The sequence below is a fragment of the Lithobates pipiens genome, unplaced genomic scaffold, assembly GCF_037356315.1.
Source record: "Lithobates pipiens isolate NorthernLeopardFrog02 unplaced genomic scaffold, aLitPip1_a1.2 Scaffold_8, whole genome shotgun sequence".
NCBI classification, from domain to species: Eukaryota; Metazoa; Chordata; class Amphibia; order Anura; family Ranidae; genus Lithobates; species Lithobates pipiens.
In genome coordinates, this window is record NW_027507903.1 from 559,674,643 (window position 1) to 559,695,465 (window position 20,823).

General features: G+C 43.3%; 1 protein-coding gene across 1 annotated transcript in view; it reads left to right on the plus strand.

The window, feature by feature from the left end:
• Positions 1 to 17,864, plus strand: part of LOC143960967 (CD209 antigen-like) — a 62,420-nt gene extending 44,556 nt beyond the window's left edge. The window contains exons 5-7 of the mRNA XM_077470032.1: positions 888 to 1,030; positions 10,784 to 10,899; positions 15,105 to 17,864. Coding sequence (XP_077326158.1) covers positions 888 to 1,030; positions 10,784 to 10,899; positions 15,105 to 15,231 — 386 coding nt within the window. The 3' untranslated portion in view covers positions 15,232 to 17,864. The remainder of the gene's footprint in view (positions 1 to 887; positions 1,031 to 10,783; positions 10,900 to 15,104) is intronic.
• Positions 17,865 to 20,823: the final 2,959 nt, after the last annotated feature.

Consider the following 20,823-nt stretch of genomic DNA (forward strand, 5'->3'; position numbering starts at 1 on the left):
TGGAGGCACACACAACTTCCAATAACTCCTGCAGATGGCAAGTGGGCTCAAATAGAGAAGAGCTATGTAGGTGGATATAGCGGTGTGTACTGGGTACAGAGCACGCAGACAGCATGCACAAGCTCCTAACACTACTGACTGCAAGCTCTATTATAAAAGATAGATCACTAGCTATATAGGTGAGGTGAATATAGCGGTGTATACTGCGGTCAGGGCATGCAGACAACAACCACTACAGAAGAGCAAGATCGAAAATCGGCCGATAACGATCGGTGTATACTGTGTTGAAGGTACACAGAACACCCACTAACTGCTTCAGACGCCAACACACTACACAAGGCCGCCGCGCTGGCGGCCTTATATAGTGTGGGGCGTGTACTACACAGCCTGAGCTATGATTGGCCACAGGCATCCTGCCTGTGGCCAATCATGGCTCTCCTCGCTGCTTTCGCTGTGATTGGTCAAGCATGCGGGGTCACAGTGCATGCTTGGCGAATCATGAGCCAGCAATGCACTGCGATGACGCAGTGCATTGTGGGCCGTGAGCGCCACACGAATTTGGCGCGATCGGCCCATAACGTTCGGAATTCGCCGAACGGGCGAACAGCCGATGTTCGAGTCGAACACGAAGCTCATCCCTATACAGTATACATACAGTATATACAGTATATATATATATATATATATATATATATATATATATATAGAGGTACTATATATATATATATATATATATATATATATATATATATATATATGTTTACCTGTATATATTTTACATGACCAAACGTCACAAATTTTAAATATGTAAAGTATGATGGTCAAATGTTAATAGTATTTTTTTAATTTTTCTTTTCTTCCTTGCTTGCTTTGCCTTTTCTCTCCAGGCAGATCCTGTGAACAAGAATGGCTGGAATATGAAAAGCATTGTTATTTCCTATCTTCTTTTCAACTTACCTGGCAGAATGCAGAAAATATGTGCCTGAATCGGGGAGGCTATTTAGCTATTATCAATAACAAGGAGGAGCAAGTAAGCAGGAATTATCCACCAAAGTATGAGCAGCAAAGGTCTAATACATTACTGGATACATGCTTTAGGGTTGGTTTATAGCGCTATGTTAAATTTCCTGAGATGGTGGCTAAACCTCCAGTGTTCTAATATTACTTTTTGTCTGAGTACAGATCTATATTTGTCCCAAGCATGTTTAACCACTTACATACCGGACCATTTTGCTGGTCAAAGACCAGACCACTTTTTGCAATTCGGCACTGTGTCGCTTTAACTGACAATTGCACGGTTGTGCGACGTGGCTCCCAAACAAAATTGATGTCCTTTTTTTCCACAAATAGAGCTTTCTTTTGGTGGTATTTGATCACCCCTGCAGTTTTTATTTTTTGCGCTATAAACAAAAATAGAGCGACAATTTTGATAAAAACGCATTATTTTTTACTTTTTGTTATAATAAATATCCCCCAAAAATATATAAAAAAACATTTTTTTCCCTCAGTTTAGGCCGATACGTATTCTTCTACATATTTTTGGTTAAAAAAAATTGCAATAAGCGATTATTGATTGGTTTGCGCAAAAGTTATAGCGTTTACAAAATAGAGATAGTTTTATGGCATTTTTATTAATCATTTTTAATTTTTTTACTAGTAATGGCGTTGATCAGCGATTTTTATTGTGACTGCGACATTATGGCAGACACATAGGACATTTTTGACACATTTTTGGGACCATTGTCAGTTGTACAGCAGTCACTGCTATATAAATGCAGTGATTTCTGTGTAAATGATACTGGCAGTGAAGGGGTTAACCAGTGGGTGGCAGTGTAGGGGTTAAGTGTTCCTAGGGGTGTGTTACTAACTGTGGGGGGGTTGGGCTTTCATTTAGTGAACACTGATCTCTGTTCCAATCACATGGAGCAGAGATCAGCGTCACTAGTTGCTAGGCAGAATGGTGAAATGCTGTTTACAACGGCATTTCTCCATTCAGCCGTCCCGTGAGACGATCTCGGGTATGCCCACGGCGATCAAGAGTCCGCGGGACCCGCGACCGGACTCACGGGGGTCCCGACCGGCACGATGGCAGGGCGGCATTGAAGATTGGACGTACCTGTATGCCAATATGCCTGCCGTGCCATTCTGCCAACGTACATCGGCGTGCGCTGGTCGGGAACCGGTTAAATCCACTTAGTGTTGTCTGACTCATTACCTTTGCTGTATATCTATTTTAAGAATCAACTACACCTTTGGTACAATAATTTTATGTCACACCGTATTTGCACAGCAGTCTTTAAAACAATTTTTTTGGGAAAAGATAAACTTTCATGAATAATAATAAAAAAAACAAACAGTAAAGTTAGCCCAATTTTTTTGTATAATGTGAAAAATAGAGAAAATAAATACCTAAATAGTAAATAGATATCTAACATTTTATGCTTTAAGATTACGCATACTCGTGGAATGGCAACAAAACAATGGTACTTAAAAATGTCCATATGCCATGCTTTAATTGCTAGAATTATTGCTCTCTATTCTAACGATTGCGGTGCTAGCTCACATGTGTGGTAAACACTGTTTACATTTGCAGGCGCAACTTACAAATGTGTTCGCTTCTGCGTGCAACCACAGAGGGATGGGGTGCGTTAGATTTTTTTTATTTTTTTTTTTACATTGTCCCTTGTAAACTTTTCTTATGACAGCAATAGTCACGTGTCCGGTATTTTTTTGGAGGGATCTGGGGTCTAGAGACATGTGCCGCACGCTCAGGGGACCAATTGGTTGGCGCACTCAGGAAGTGTAGACTTCCACACATGGAGCGTGTCTCCATGTTTATTGGGGGAGGATCCATTCACCTATCAGCGGGCATATAAACAGAGGAGAGACATGGTCTCTCTCTATGGCAACTGGTGCTAACATACATCTTTACTGAACTTTTTTAGGAACCAACATATACAGGTATGCTCTAGTGCCTCTGCACATACCATGATAGATACACGTTTGTGTTTAAATTTCGTTTTTGCCCAAAACTGTAGTTGAGTTTTGGGGTTAATGGTTCTAAATTATGCTTTGGCATCAGTTTGGTTGGGCTGTATAGAAGTTCTGCCTGGTCATAGGTGAGGTTGTACACCTGTGAGGGGCCTTAGAAGGCAGTCTGGTCTGACGCATTGGGTATCATTCTCTCTCTCTGAGCCCATCAGTGGGCGCATTTGTATCACTGCGTAATCCGAGAGAGGGTACTTAAGTTGCTCTACATACGACCAGGGGAGGACTCTTCAGTAGGAGAGCCATGCACGAGGCTGGCTGCTCGGTAAGAGCCTGGAAGCAGAGCTGCCATGGACATTGATTGAATCCACAATTCTTATGGTTGCTGGACCGGCTGAAAGATTCTGGTACAGTAAGAAAAGTTCCTACCTCTACCTTTCCGGTTACAACTAAGTTCTTCAACCAAGTCTGTGTGAGAGACTTTCCAAAGTTAGAATCAGGGCTCAAGTCCTGCGGGAACGCATGGGAACGGAGGTTCCTGTACTTTTTCCACAACAGGAACTCAGTTCCCTTTAGCAGCCGTGTCCTGCAAGACTTTGAAGTATGCGAGCTGTGTGGCAGGTGCTACACCAGCAGCTGCCGACACAGCTCGCAATAGTAAGTGCCGTACACCTGATCATTCAGGCATTGCCAGTAGGGGGCCCCATGACAGCTTCTGCTTCAATCTACCTGTCAATCACTGCTAGCTGATGGGTAGATAAGGTCCCTGCTGCTAAGAAATTGTATTTAGTCAGACCTCTCATGATGCGCTCCTCCCCGCCGGCCCCTCCTGATTTTCTGTCTCCTCACCCCGCCCCCCAGTCTCCTGCATACTTGCTCTATGTGTCCTGTTCAATCCCCACTCCTCTATCTTCAGTGCCATATGATGAGAGAACCCAGAGGAGGAGCACAGCTATTCTGCTCACAGGACATGCAGGGAGAGAGGTGAGCTGAGGGAGGAACATCAGTTTGGGGTGGTAAGCTGAGCACAATACCTGGCAAAGTTTAATGCCAGGAGGGAAATTTATGTGGAAATATGTGAAGGGTTGGAATAGCAGCGAATGTGTGTTGGAGCCCTGCAGAGTTTGCAGCCCCCCAAGCTAACATACATCTCCTAAGCAGGAACACATCACTATCTCCCCAAGCATTCTGTCCAGATAATGTGCAGTTCATTTATGACCTTTCTGTTTAAACCTGTGTTATCCAAACTCTGTCCAATGAAAAGTGTAAACTCACCACATAATTATTCCCCAATAAAGATCAGAACATGATGTCCACATTTGCATGGAAGCACAATTGAATGAATGCTGATTATTCAGAAAATTACCGTATTTATGTTTATTTAGGATTTTTTTTTATGTACTAACAGTTAAGCTTCATACACACAATACGAAAATTAGATGAAAAATACCACTTTTGAAGCATTCGTGCATATGAACGTATCTTTTTTTTTTTTTTTTGGTGGGCGAGTGGATCTTGGGTGGGAGTTCCCACACTTTTTTCCCCAGGACTTGACCACTGCACCCTCCTCCCTCCTGGCTTTGTAGTGGCTTTGACACTGTAAGTCGGGGGAGGGATCTGTGCTGGGAATTGTAATGGGAATTTGGGGATGGGGAATATGGGCTATAAGGAAGAATGGAGGGGGGGATATGTGCTAGAAGGAGGGCTGGAGGGGGGGGGGGTTGAGCCAGGAGAGGGGATGTTTGTACTAGGAGGGGGGTGAGGGATTTGGGTAAGAAGGAAGAATTTGTGCTGGGAAGAGTAACTTAGAGAGGTTGTGCTAGGAGGAGGGATTTGTGGGAATTTTTCCTAGGAAGGGGATTGAAGAAAGAAGATTTGTGCGAGGAGGGAAGAGGAGGGGGGGATTTTTTGCCAGGAGGGGGTGGGGGAATTTGGATTAATAGGAGCAATTGGGAGGGATGTGTGCTGGCAGGGGGAATTTGGTGGAGAAGATTTGTGCTAGGATGGAAAGTTTGAGAAGAAAGAGCATGTGTGCTAAGCAGGTGATTTTTTGAGGTGAGGGAGATTTGTACTAGGAGGGGGAATTGGGGTGGGATTTGAGCTGGGGGGTGGGTTTGGGGAAGGGTGCAAAGGTTTATGCTGGAAGAGGAGATTGGAACTGTGAGTTGGTGGAATATGTGCATTATTGTTTGAGGAGAATTTTGGCTTGAAGATGGAATTTATGTTTTTTATGTATGATGGAATGTTTGTGTCCGCTACTAATGATTTTCATGTATTTTTAGTGAAAATATATTTTCGTGTGCATGTGTGGGGGGGCTAGCGTCAGGTAGACTGTATGGGGCCCTGTTCCCACAACCTCCTGCCACCCTAATACCCACCCATTTTACCCAAACACTAAACAAATGGACATTGAGCATGGGTTTGGTAGAAATTTCCAGTTTCCGGATAATACATAAGCATTTAAATAGGCAGTAAATTGAAAGAGGCAGGTCTTATCTTGCATAAAAAATAGTGTGTATTATCTAAGAAACAATAACCACAAATATTGTTAATTGTTAATAAGTTATGTACAGTAAATTCACTGAGACATTTATCCATCCAAGGTTATAGACACACACAGGAGTTTAATACAGGTATAGCCTGAAGAGGAATTAGTATAAAGGAGGAGCAGGCTCTGTCTATTTACCATTTAAATTTACCTTGCCCCATTAGTGGGGATAATATTGGACAGCAGGAGCCCAAACATATTGTTATACAATATCAAGTGCGAGTGTCTTACTATATCCCTTTTACACTATTGTTAATGCGAGCGTGCTAATTTATTTCTGTTGAAAAAATAATTTCTAAACATACTACACTATATATACATTTGTGGTTTTTATATGATTTGAGAGAAACCACAGTGGATATTTATAATCAAGATAATACACATGTGTATTTGTTGATAGGCTTTATTTCATCATGTTTCTGGTGAGAGCATAAGGAGACTATTTTGTTTATTTACCCATGGAAAACTCTTTCAATATATGTCTATTTTCAAAAGGACTATACAGTACAGACTATTACTTTTAAACTTTTACCATTTGTTTTACCGGGTTGTTCTTTTTCTAAGAACAACTTTACTCCTCCTTCATGGGAGAGTGCATCAATGTCTATTACAACTGATCAGGTGAGTAGACAGTTGAGGAAACTTAAGGCAGGAAAATCAGCAGGCCCTGATGGGGTTAGCCCCAGGGTACTCAGGGCATGTGCAGACCAGCTGGGGAGTGTCCTTCAACGGGTCTATAACCACACTATGAAGACCTTGGAGTGACTTGTTTTACTTCAGTTATGACCCATTGCTAGTAAATATTTATACCATTTGCACTTTGCCTACCAGCTGAGACTGGGAGTTGAGGATGTTATCTGCATACATGCTAAATCACATGTATGCACACCTGGATAAGCCAGCAAGCATTGTGAGAGGCATGCTTTTTGACTTCTCCAGTGCTTTTGATACTATCAGGCTGGATCTCTTGGGTGAGGAGCTAGCAGCGATACAGGTTGATATTTCCCTTGTGTCATTGATTGTAGATTACGTCACCTGCCACCCATTGCGGATTGTCCACTTGCCACGTCACCTGTCACACATTGCGGATTGTCCATTTGCCACGTCACCTGCCACACATTGCGGATTTTCCACTTGCCACATCACCTGCCACCCATTACGGATTGTACATTTGCCACGTCACCTGTCACCCATTGGGGTTTGTCCATTTGCCACGTCACCTGTCACCCATTGGGGTTTTTCCATTTGCCACGTCACCTGTCACCCATTGGGGTTTGTCCATTTGCCATGTCACCTGCCACCCATTGTGGATTGTCCATTTGCCACATCACCTGCCACAAGTTGCGGATTGTCCACTTGCCACACCACCTGCCACAAGTTTCAGATTGTCCACTTGCCACGTCACCTGCCACTCATTGCAGATGGTCCACTTGCAACGTCACCTGCCACAAGTTTGAGATTGTCCACTTGCCACGTCACCTGTCACTCATTGCAGATGGTCCACTTGCCACATCACCTGCCACACATTGCAGATTGTCCATTTGCCACGTCACCTGCCACACATTGCAGATTGTCCACTTGCCACGTCACTTGCCACAAGTTGCGGATTGTCACTTTCCTGCTAAGGTGGGGAATGGAATTGTCACATCTGTTTGCCAGTCTGAGTCAGGCAGCAGAGAGATGATGTAATCTCTCTGCTGTCTGCACAGTGAATGAGGGCGGAGCTGGCAGTTTGCAGGGTGGGCGCCGGGCGGTGAGAGATGATGTCATCTCTCTGCCCCGCCACCCGCTGATTAGCCACCCACCGAGCCTCCCCGCTGGCAGCTTCCCCGACAATACCCCCACCCCCCCGCCGTCGAGTCACCCGACTGCATTCGCTCGTACAGTCAGTGTGACTGTACGAGCGCCGAGCAGACAGGCAGCTCAGCGGCTCACCCGCTACCCGCTCACCAGGCCCTCCTCAGCTGCGGGCCCCATAGCGACTGCACGGGTCGCTATGGCGGTAGTTCTGTCACTGGTCAGGGGGCGCGTGCGATCGCGTGCACGAGAGCCAGCATGGGTGAACACACAAATCCCTGTCCTGTCAGGGGAGAGGAGACATATCTTTTGTTTCTAGTAAGTAGGAACAACGATATGTCTCCTCTCATAGTCAGTCCTATCCCCATACAGTTAGAACACACAGAGAGAGGGAAAAAACATTTAACCCCTTGATCATCCCCTAGTCTTAACACCTTCCCTACCAGTGACATTTACACAATCATTAGTGCATCTTTATACCACTGATTGCTGTATAAATGTCAATGGTCCCAAAAATGTGTCAAAAGTGTCCGATCTATCCGTTGCAATGTCACAGTACCACTACAAAATTGCAGATCACTGCCATTACTTGTATAAAAAATAATAATAATAAAAAATGCCATAAAAATGGCCACAAGAAACCCGGGATTAAATGAATACATAACTTATAAACATTTTCTTTAAATTAACCCTGACATAAAATCATTAACCTGTATTTAGCAGTATCTAAATACATAATTTACAAGTAATTTTTCAAACAATTGGAATTAAGATCTGTACTCCAGTGAATCTGGAACCAGTTTTCCTCATTAACCGCTATACGATTTTTACCACTCCTTCTGTCCCACATCTTCACTATTTCCCTTTTCGCCTTTTATCTCTACTCTTCCCTTCCTCTTCCCCTTTCTCCCCCTCCCTTTTTTCTGTTTTCCCTGTCCCGCATATATTGTAATACCCTTACTCAATTAATTTTCCTTTTTTATATTATTGTTTTTTTTGCATCTATGCATCTATTCTTGATTTATTTAAATATCGATATAGAGTACTATATTGATCTTCAGGCTGTCTAAGATTTTGTATGCGTCTCATTTTTGTTTTTCACGAGGATCATATCTGTGTTACATCGTTAAAAGATACATATTGTTTACTTAATTGTCTCTATTATATATAAAATTGTGCCTAACCTGTACATTTTCACATTGTAATCATACTATTAACACTGTTTTATTTATTGTTCTTGTAACTGTGTGGATCTTGGCTAAAGAGTGCAGCCCATTACCTGTTCGCTGGCTTAATTGATTAAATTTATTTATTTGTGCAACATAATTCTTCTTATATCCTTATCAGTTTTATTAGCTAGTTAGCTTTTTCCCCCTGTGCCCATCCTCTTGATGGGGACCCCTTTTGGGAGCGGACCTCTCCTTTCCCCATTATCGGTGCCTGTATGGACGCACGGGTCGGGCTGTGTGGAAGCCCGACCCGCTAATATGCAGGCTGCTCTGTACCATCTACATGTCCCGGCGGGTTGGCTATTTGCAGCAGTTTGCTGTTTCACAGCAAACCTCCTATGCTGCTATCTCTGCAGTCCCCATGGATGCCCGTAGCGGCGTATAGGTTACCGTGGAGACGGCACCATGGGAATTGTAGGCTCCACCACCCGGGACGCATGCGCAGCTCTGCTTCTCTGTCCGCTTTCACTCGGCGTACGTGACGCCGAGTGATTGGGAGATAAAAGGCACACCCACGATGCAGGCATGTGTCGGCTCTGCAGGACACCACAGTCTGGATACCGCGAGTTGAAGGTCAGATTGATGATTTGAGTTTGGACTGTCCACACCGTCCATTTCTCTTTTCCTACGATTCGTTCATACTAGTTTCTAATTCTATTCATCTATATTTACATCAATAAGATCGATCTGTGCTGGTTGCCTGACTCGGTCATGTATTTAATCTACCATTAGACTCTCCAACTATAGTGTGTCCTAGCTTGGAATGCAGTGGAGCATTTGCAACCCCTTCTTTCTGTTAGCATTTGGTAAGCCCTCTTCTCTGATATTTATTCAAGCAATTTGAGCATAATGCCATATTTAAACTATAACATAAACACAATTTTCATTCTTATCTGCCATCCATAAGCTTATTCGTTATTTACATATCTGTCTATTAAGGGAAATTCTCCCATTAATTATATTTAAGGTTTTTATACTTTCCTCCTATCGCCAATAGGGAGCCATTTATCCGTGGGCATTTATCCCATATATGAGACACACTAAAGATCAGTCCATTCAGGTAGGCTCCCATAAACCTTCAATAAAAACCACACGTTAAACTCTTTCAGTATGGTAATCTGATAATGGGAGCCCTTTGGGCCCTACAGATTCTAACGATAGTGGGTATCTGTCTGTTCCATTTATCTTCTGCAGCCACCATTTGGGGATCTTTTTATTGGTCCGCTCTCCATGTCTTAAAGGCGTCTCTACTCGCGTTGGCAGGGCTCTTGGTTGGAGATAGGTAGGTATATATTTATCCCAGATATAAGCCTCTCTAAATTCATTGATGTCTTTCTTAAAAATTGTGCGAGCATGAAGGGCTTGGGCTGCACCGTTTCTTTGAGATCTAATTCACAGCTTTTGTTGTATTTCGTTCACAGTGAATTTTTTCTTGTAACCACTTTATGTCAATTACTGGCTCCCCTGAAGAAGCCTTTGTTTAGGCGAAACATGTTGGGACTCCATTAGAACAGCCAAGTACAATTTCATTTGAACTAATTGACCAAGTGTGGACATTTTATCCTTAATCATTGTATTGATTTATTTGTAACTTTGAAATTTGATTTGTATTTTAATGATTTTGTATAATAAAGTCTTTCTCTATTTTTATACTATATAGTATTTGTGTCTCTGCACCTCCTGTTGAGGGGGTTATCTCTTTAAATTGACTGTTCAGCACCGCAATAGTCCCGCTCCGTTCTTCTTCACTTTTTTCATATAGAAGAATATACATTGGCCTAAACTGATTAAGAAATTTGTTTTTTAAAAACATTTTTGGGGATATTTGTTATAGCAAAAAGTAAAAAATATTGATTTTCTTTTCAAAATCGTCACTCTTTTTTGTTTATAGCGCAAAAAATAAAAACCACAGAGGTGATCAAATAGCACCAAAAGAAAACTCTATTTGTGGGAAAAAAGGATGCAAATTTTGTTTGGGTACAGCATTGCATGACTGCGCAATTACCAGTTAAAGCAACGCAGTGTCAAATTTTAAAAAGTGCTCTGGTCAGGAAGGTGGTAAAACCTTCTGGGGCTGAAGTGGTTAAATTGGGTGCTATATTTAAAACAGCAGCACAGGCATTTTTTTTCTAAAGGGACAGTGTTGGGAAAGACCATTTTTTGTTTAACCAATAGTAATGATTAGTCCTACTCATGCTAACATACATTAATTTTTTCACAGAATTTCATAGAAAAAAACTTAGGAGGAAGATTTGTTTGGATTGGTTTGACTGATCAAGAGACTGAAGATACCTTTAAATGGGTTGATGGTACAACATTAACTCCTACATCATTCAGGTAGGTTTTGTTTAGTGATGTATTCTTATAATTTATCATTCATGTTGTATCATCCTCCTAGTATAGAGCAGGCTGCTAGGCAAATTTAGTTTAGCTTCACAGTAATCAGAGGAGCAGGGGTGGATTGCTTAAAGCGAGAGTCTGCCGTTTTTTTTGTTTTTTTTAAAGCCAGCAGCTACAAATACTGCAGCTGCTGACTTTTAAAATAATGGCACTTACCCGCCCAGCGCGCCCGCGATGTCTGCACCCGAAGCCGATCTCTCGATCGTCTCTCGGGTGCTGCCGCCGCCATCTTGGGTATGGGAATCAGGAAGTGGAGCCTTTCGGCTTCATTTCTCGGTTCCCTACTGCGCATGCGCGAGTCGTGCTGCACAATAAGGATGGTCCCCGCTGTCTCTGGGATCCGTGTGTTTCCCAGCAGGCAGCGGGGGACCTTCAGAAAGGGGCGTAGATTCTGCGGAAAGGGGCGTACCTTCTGCAGAATCTACGCCGGAAGTGGGTGCAGATACCTGTACTGTACAGGTACCTGCACCCCCCCTCCCCCCTGAAAGGTGCCAATTGTGGTGCTGAAGGGGGGGAGGGTTCCAATGAGCGGAAGGTCCACTTTAGGGTGGACCTCCGCTTTAAAGAGAATTGCTCAGAATTCTCGAACATAGTGGGAAGGAGGACAAAATCTGCAGCCTGAATATTTATGGGACTTCAGAAAATACCTGAGGAGGCGTTTGCCCAGATACTGGGGGGAGAGTCTGAAAATAGTCTAATGCCGCATACACACAATCGGACTTTTTGACAGCAAAGGTCGATTGTCAATTCGATCGTGTGTGGGCTCCATCGGACTTTTGCTTGCCAAAAATCCGGCGGACATTAGAAATAGAACATGTTTTAAATTTTTCCACCGGAACTCCACTGGACCGATTCGTGTGTATGCTAGTCCGACGGACAAAAACCGACGCTAGGGCGGCTATTGGCTACTGGCTATGAACTTCCTTATTCTAGTCCGGTCGTACGTCATCACGCTTGAATCCATCTGACTTTGGTGTGATTGTGTGTGGCCAAGTCCGTTCATTCGGAAAGGCCGTCGGAACTCCGCCGAAAGTCAATCGGAAAGACCATCGGGCCTAGTCCCTCGAAAAGCCCGGTCGTGTGTACGCGGCATTAGGCAGCATGGAGAGAGTTCCTGGATCCAGTTCTGAAGGAGGAGACCCCCGTTGAGAGGCTCTACCCCCTTGGGCATTTGTCTGGGAAGAAGACAGCCTGAAAACAAAGAGTTCCCAGCTAGGCTTCACTGGGGGGGGGGCCTATTTGTAAGCCCAGTCCAAGGGTCTAGTTGGATCAGGAGAAGGCTCAAGGGATGTAGCTATGGGAGAGAGCCCAAGTTGTCCATAAATGGTGTAAGTCTACAGCTCCCTCACTAGGAAGAGCCTCGTGGTTATTGGCAGGAGGCAACCAATGATCTTGTGGCTATGTGAGTACAAGACCCCATTGCTGCAAGTGTGACAGTGTGGTGCTTTGAGAATCTGGAAGGAGAACAGGTTACAGACAGCTTAGAGGTCCTATAGGACATTTTTTTTTGGAAGTGCAGCCAGCAGTTGTGCGGTACAGCCATCAATTGTGCAGTACAGTCGGGAGTTGTGCAGTGCAGCCAGAAGTTGTGCAAAACCACCAGGAGTTGTGCAGAGCAGCCAGGAGTTAAACAGTCCTCAAGTTGTACAGTTTTAGAGTTTGGGGGTATTCCATGCTTCCTATCCCTATCCAAGTTCATTGTTCTCCAATTAAAACACAAAAAAAGAAACCCCCTATACTGATCTTTGAGCCAGAGGAAGAATGCTGGAAATGCACCTACCTAAAGGAAATCGCACTTGCACAGGACAGTTTACAGTTGCAGGATCCCCTGCTGTACATCATTCGCCGTTACAATGTCCCATTCCATGTATATGCTGACGACACCCAGATCTTGTAAAAATATGTAAAAATGTATATATATGTCTTATATATATATATTTGGTCAGACAAACTTGTGATTGTGAGATGAATTTCCTTAATTAGTTCTGAGTCAGCGTAAATCAAAAGGTGTGTTTTATTGTACACACTAAAGTAGAAAATAATACTTACAAAAAAGTACAAATAAAATTCTAGTATCGTTCTTTCGTTTCAAAGATATAACAATAATTCTTTAAGCTAGACCATGTGTTCTATTGTTCAATCTAAAATGGCGGAATAACCCTTTGTATGCTGAATGTAGCTGAGAGTCTGTTTGCTGAGATGTATGTTTGCTGAGAGTCTGTTTAGTTGTGAGAGAGCTTCTGCTCTTCAGCCTTTTGCTTATATGAACTAAAGCTTCTAAATTCACGCCAAAAGAATAAACCCTCCTTCACAAGGGTGTGGGCTAAAGAGTGGTTACTAACATCTGGTATAACTTAAACATGCTGACCATACTAATGAAGTGGGGGAAGGAAAAACTAAACAACATATCAGTTACATAAGCATATATCTCTAAAAGCATATATAAGATTTACAATATTCATCAAAATCCTGACAGGTTTTAAATGTTTACTTTTTCAATCACCGCATGTCATAACATGGAGATTAATTGATTCAGAGTTTTTTTCTTTCACACAGTATGGAGAATTCATATTCTAAATAAAATATAATAAAGCCAATTCAAATTTAGATATTAAGAATATAACAGATCTAATTCAAACTATCCAAGAAAGGGGAAGATCAGGTAAGGCTGGCATCCTGTCTGGAGGAAATCCAGTCCTGGATGGGTGCCAATTATCTAAAGTTAAATGGCACCAAAACTGAATGTATCATCTTTAGTAACCAGGTGTAGGGATGAGCTTCGAGTTCGAGTCGAACATTTTTTGTTCGCCTGTTCGGCGAACAGTGAACAATTTAGGGTGTTCGCGGCAAATTCGAAAAGCCGCGGAACACCCTGTACAAGTCTATGGGAGGAATCTAAAGTACTAATTTTAAAGGCTAATATGCAAGCTACTGTCCTAAAAAGTGTTTGGGGACCTGGGTCCTGCCCCAGGGGGCATGGATCAATGCAAAAAAAAAGTTTTAAAAACTGCAGTTTTTTCGGGAGCAGTGATTTTAATAATGATTAAAGTGAAACAATAAAAGTGTAATATTCCTTTAAATTTCATACCTGGGGGTGTCTATAGTATGCCTGTGAAGGGGCACATATTTCCCATGCTTAGAACTGTCCCTGTATAAAGTGTCATTTCTGCAGAAAAAAAAAGTAATTTAAAATCACTTGCGGCTATAATGAATTGTCAGCTCCCGTAACACAGAGAACACTCATTGAAAGTCATTGATAAAAATAAAAAAAAGCGTGGGGTTCCCCCAAATTCACTTACCAGGCCCTTCAGGTCTGGTATGGATATTGAGGGGAACCCTGCGTCAAATTTAATTTTCAAACAGAATATTTCAAACCTTTTCCAATTCTGGCCACTCATGTCAGGGACCTGGGTGTCATCTTTGACTCTAGGTTGAACTTGCGCACTCAGATAAATCAGATGGTGAGTTCATGTCACTTCTACCTGAGGCTCCTGAGGTCGACTTTTCGCTATATTGCAGATTCTGATAAGATCGCCATGGCCAATGCCATTATCAGCAGTCGATTGGACTACCTGCTTGTACCATTTACAAGCTCCAGTTGATTCAGAATGCCGCAGCAAGGTTATTGACAGGTGTTGGTCGCCGTGACCACATCACTCCATCCCTTAGAGCCCTGCATTGGCTGCCCATGAAAGAAAGGGCTCTGTTTAAAACTGGATGTCTTGTCCATAAGGCACTACATGGATGTGGCCCAGAGTATCTGAAGGAAAAATTTGTCAAGTATGTGCCTACCCAATCCTTGAGATCGGCAAACTTGACCATACTGAAGATTCCAAAATTTTGAAAGAACACATGTGGAGGGAGAACGAGTAAAGTACAAGGAGCTGTATTTTTGAACTCCTTGCCTAGATAGATTTTCATGACAATGGTTTCATCATACAGTAAGTGAAAAAAATCTTTGACATGGACAAAGACAGAAATAAAATATGTACCTTTTATTCCTCTTGTAAAGAAAAGCATACTTTAATATTGATTTATGACAGTTGTTATGGTGCACAGGTTTGCCTAGACAGTAAAAATAAAAGATGTATAACTTATTCCACGTATAAGTGCCAAATCTTTATTTTTATTTTTTTCATCAGCTACTGGGACGAGGAAGAGCCAAATAATGTATTAGGGATTGAACACTGTGTTCTGATGTGGGCTCTAGGAAGATGGAATGATGAAGTGTGCAATGAAACTGTTTATGCTGTCTGTGAGAAACATTAGTATTAAAATGTATAGACTGAAGAGCCGCATCTACAATATTAGCTTTGTGTTGATGCAACAAGAATGAATGAACCACTGCTCATCATGTCTCCTGTGGACTCAGCTGATGAGATCTCAACTATCTAGTTCCTGGCTCCTTTCATTGGAGAAGAGTTAACAATAATAATAATAATAATAATAATAATAATAATAATAATAATCTGTTTATCCAATCATTTGTCTGCTCTGGTTCCACAGTTCTGATTAATCAATATATATCTGCCTTTTTATCTTTTTTTCTACCCTTTTCCTTTTATTTCCTAATGAAAAGAATAAAGCTTGCCATAGCAAGAGGACATTTGAGTGGGCAGGCTTCAATTTAATGATGTATCAATGAATACAGGGCTGTATATCAGCCTATGACATGAACAAAGATAAAAACATGTATTATTAAAACGTAAAAAGTAAATAAAAGTAAAATAGAGTAAATAGATCACAACCCCAGTAGTACCAGTTGTGGCCACAAGATGTCATCAGCATACGCTGAGAAAAGTGTTTCTTTCTAATACAAAGCAACCCCATATACTGCAAAATTAGTGATATTGGGGTAGATTTACTAAAACTGGTGCAGCTCTGCATGGTGGCTAGCCAGCTCCTAATTTCAGCTTGTTCAATTAAACCTAGAAGTGAAATGGTTACTTTGCACAGCTGTCCAGATTTTGCACTCTCCAGTCTTAGTAAATAACCCCTATTGCTTCACATTTAGCAATATAGATGAATAGATTAATTCCACTGTGCAGCATGTCAAATAGGATGAAAACATCAATTTATTAATAACACCATTAATTCACATGGAAAAATTTGAAACGACTGATAAATATCATACAGGTGACATTTAATATTCATGGCAGGCGTAAACTGATATAAAAAAAAAAATGGATAAAAAAAAACAGATGTGAACTGAATCCGTTTTTTAATCTGAAAAAAACCTGAATGACCTGATGAAGCAGGTGGACCACCCATGTGAAAGGAGCCTTTACCCATGACCATATTTAAAGCGGGGTGCCCCTTAAAAAACAAAAAATAAAAGTCAGCAGCTACAAATACTGCAGCTGCTGACTTTTAATAATCAGACACTTACCCGTCCCAGGGTCCAGCGATGCGGGGAAACAAAGCCCCACTCATTCCCCGCTCCACTCGGCCACGCCAGCATTCTTACTGTGGACACCTGGCTGTGGCTTCATAGCCGGGCACCCACTGCGCGTGCGCGAGCCTCGCGTCGTGATACGCAGCGCAGTCATCTGGGACCTGTCACGTGTCCCAGATGACTGACTGCACAGAGGGGAAGTGACGTTGGTTTCCAGAGCACTGAAGGAGGCAGACTGAGGGACCCCCTAGGAACAGGCATTTAGAGGTGAGCTAAAATTATTATTATTTTTTTTATTTTTTTTAGGAATTTGAATCATATTTTATTTTTTGGAGGGAAACACCACTTTAAGGCCAATTGTCCTGGCAGTGCTTGAGACATTAACCCACTGCAAAACAACCATGTTATCTTCTCTACTGGCAATAAATGTGACCAAACTAGAACCCAAAGGTACAAATGGGAATACATGGTCACCACCTGTATGCTATAAAGGCTGGAAGTAATAATGTTACAAACTATTACATTAAAAAAATAAAAATCCTAATGGCAATATAGTAATAATGATAATACTAATGTTAATGGCATCTATATAGTGCGGGTATCACTAAATGGCGGACCACTGGCCAAATGTGGACCGGGTCACTCTCCCATTCGGAACTGCCACAGTACCGCCATTTAGGAGCCTTTTCTTCCCCCTTTCATTGGTCTGTAATCCTCACAGAGCCAACAGTGGGAGGCGGGACAGTTCTGGATGGAGGGCGGAGCTGCTCAAGGTGAACAAGCAGGTGATTGGCTGCTAGGGTGAAGGGTGGCTCTAGCAACCAATTACTATCTTGCAACTCCCACCTCCATACAGACATGCTGTGCCTCCCTCTGCTCTGTTTGTGTAAGATAGGACAGTGAGGGGGTGAAGTTAAACATGACTGAGGACTGAATGTGGAGAGAGGATGCAGAGGATGATGGTGGTGCTGGTGGAAGGGGGGGGGGAGGCTGAGGACTGGAATGTGGGGCGGCTGAGGACTGGACTGTAGGGGGAGCGGAGGACTGGACTGTAGGGGGAGCGGAGGACTGGAATGTGGGGGGCTGAGGACTGGAATGTGTGGAAGCTGAGGACTGCTGGAATGTGGGTGGCTGAGGACTGGAATGTGGGGGGCTGAGGATTGCAATGTAGGGGGAGCTGAGGATTGGAATGTAGGGGGAGCTGAGGATTGGAATGTAGGGTGAGCTGAGGACTGGAATGTAGGGGGAACTGAGGACTGGAATCTAGGGGGAACTGAGGACTGGAATGTAGGGGGAACTGAGGACTGGAATGTAGGGGGAACTGAGGACTGGAATGTAGGGGGAACTGAGGACTGGAATGTAGGGGGAACTGAGGACTGGAATGTAGGGGGAGCTGAGGACTGTAATGTGGGGCAGGGGCTGAGGACATTAACGTGGGAGGAACTGTGGACTGTAATGTGGGGGGCTGAGGACATTAGAGGGGTGGACTGAGGACTGTGATGTGAAGGGGGGGGGGGGCTTAGGACTTTAAAATGGAGAGGAGAAGACTATAATGTAGGGGGTGGCTGAGGACATTAAAGTGGGGATGCTGAGGACTGTGATGTGGGGGGCTTAGGACAGTGATGTGGGGGGGACTGAGGACAATAATGTGGGGGGGGGCTGATGTAAATAGGGGCAGAGGACAATACTGTTAATAGGGGTTGATGTCAAGGAAGTGTGAGAACACTACTGTAAAAGGGGTGGAGGCGGGGGGTGATGTAAAGGGGAAGCTGAGGAAACACATCAAGAGGGAATCTTGATGTGAAGGGGGAGGGGACTGTGATGTGCAGTGGGAACTGAAGACACCGATATAAGAATGGGTTCAGATCTGTGTATGCACATTAGGTCCACACGTCATGGGTGGATTTTTAATGGGCTGCACTACCCACAAGTAACACAGAGAAAGAAGTCCTTAACTTTTTTTTTCAAAATTGCACGGCAAGGGAACCGACATGATACTTGGGCCTCTGCCAGAAGAAAATTTTACTGACTGGACCTCGGGGAAGTGTAATTCCATACCCCTGATCTAGTGCAAAATTGCAGGTTATATATACATACGTAGCACTGTCCCAGTAGGGCTTGCTGAGTGTTGACATCATAGGTCTCTCCCTGGTTACCTACAGCTGGTTTTCAATGGTTCCCACTTAGGTGCAGAGGGTTCCCACCTAGGTATAGAAAGTTTCCCACTTAAGTGCTGAGGGTTCCTGCTTGGTTGCTGAGGATTTCCCACTATGTTGCTAGGGGTTTCCCCTTGGTTGCTGAGAGCCCCTACTTGTTTCACCCTTACTCCTGCCTGTTCGCTACTCAAAAACCAATCCAGGTTATTTGAGTTTTTGTATTTTATTTAGAACTTGGATGGGAGAAGGGATGAGTGGGATACTCCAACTACAACTATTCACAATAGATAAGGACAACTCTCACTTGACCTCACTGGATTATCTGTGCAAGCAGACACAATGCTTTTGACCATACAGTCACATGTATGGAAGAATTAATTATTCTTGCTCTCACTAGCAGCAGGCCTGATGCTCTAACTTATCTTCAGGACACTCTCTAGCATCCCCTTTACTGACACCCGTCCACTGACTTTTCTAGCTGAAGGGGGTGGCCCTCACTCGACAGGCCCCAAAGACACAGATCTGTACTCACAGAAGGCAGAAATCAGATCCCTCCTGGTATCTCTCTCTCTAGGCCCCTCCGTTCAGCTTCTCTCTCTCTAGGCCCCTGGGTCGACCATCCAAAGCCGCATAACTGCCTCCATGGAGGAGAGGGCATAGTTGCCAACTGTCCTGAATTTCCCAGGACATTCCTGGGATTAGGACATTTGTCCCAAATTAATTTTGTCCCAGGAAATGTCCCGGGAAATTCGGTTTGTCCCGGGAAATTTAATTTCCATTTTTTTTACTCCGGCCGCTAGAGGTCCGCGGCCGACGGAGACAATGTCTTCGCTGGCCGACATTTTTAAGAAGACCAGAAGCTGGTCTTCAATAGAGAGCATTGCTATGGCGCCGCCCACCCACGCTGCCAGTCTGTGTGGGAAGTGCAGTGGGCAGCGCCACAGTTGGTTCAAAGTCTCCGCGCGGGATGACGAGGGCCAGTGAGTCTGTGGATCATGTCGGGGGCCAGTCTGTGGATGTCAGGGGCCAGTCTGTTTGCCGGGGGCCAGGCTGTGGATGCCGGGGGCCAGTCTGTGGATGCCGAGGGCCAGTCAATGGATGCCGGGGGCCAGCTTTTTTTGTGTGAACAGCACTTGGATGTTTCTGGGCATGCTCAGAGAGTGTGTTTTTTGGGTTAGTAATTTAAAGAGGAAGTAAACCCTGATGGTTCCCTGCAAAGGTAAAGCATAATGGACTACTATGCATCGCATAGTAGTCCATTATGTGTCACTTACCTGACACAGGAGCCAGCAAAGTCACCGCTGTCCCCTTGTGTACGGAGCCTCCACCTTCTTGCTGGGTCTCGCTGCTCCGGCGCTGTAATTTGACGGAGTCGAAATGACGTCACTCCCGCGAATGCGCACGGGAGCCGCCACTCGCGGCATATCGCTGTTGACAACGGTGCGCTGTCTTTTGCCAAATATCTCCTAAACAGTGTAGGTTTAGGAGATATTTCTTGGACCTACAGGTAAGCCTTAATCTAGGCTTACCTGTGGGTCAAAGTGGTTTGTAAGGGTTTACAACCACTTTAAGGACATCCTTAACAGGTGTAACCACTTTGAAGTTCTGTCTGTACACTGGGTGAACTTGCATTTTGTGTGTTTTGTGGACTGTGCATGTGTTTTCAATTGCCTCTTTAGCACACAAACCTATGTTATATAAAGCTTGCAAATAGCATTCTTTACCTTACCCTGAAAAGAGGTTAGTGTGGGACCAGCAAGAGAGTACATTTGGGTTTCCGTATAGTTTGTAACACATGTATTTTATCTTTGTATTTTGTTTCTTATGCTTTTGATAAACAGATGTGTTTTAGAGCAAGTATTGTTTTTTCTTTTGGGGGCGGGGGGATATTTTTCACTGAAATATTTTTGATGTTGTCAATCTGTGTTTGTAGGTGGTTAGTTTAACTTTGATTTATTTGTCTGTGCTGCATTATTTTGCAAAATCTTTCTCAAGCTGTTGTGACTACTAAATGTTTGAATCCTTAAGAGACTGACCGTTTGTGCGCGCAGTCCTTTTAACTCCTGTTAATTTCCTCTGCAAAATGGTCAGACCTCAAAACTATATTCTGTTAGTGTCTCATACATGTGTTTTTTTTTTTTGCTTTCCTTGCTCTTTTCCAAGTCCTGTTTTGTTGACCAATAAAATTTTTAGCAAATGTTTGACTTATGTATTTTGTTAATAATTTGTTTTGTGCAGATATATGCTAAATCCAAATAATGCATTTTACACCCCCCCCCAAACAAATAAAAGGTGTGATTTGTCTAAAGC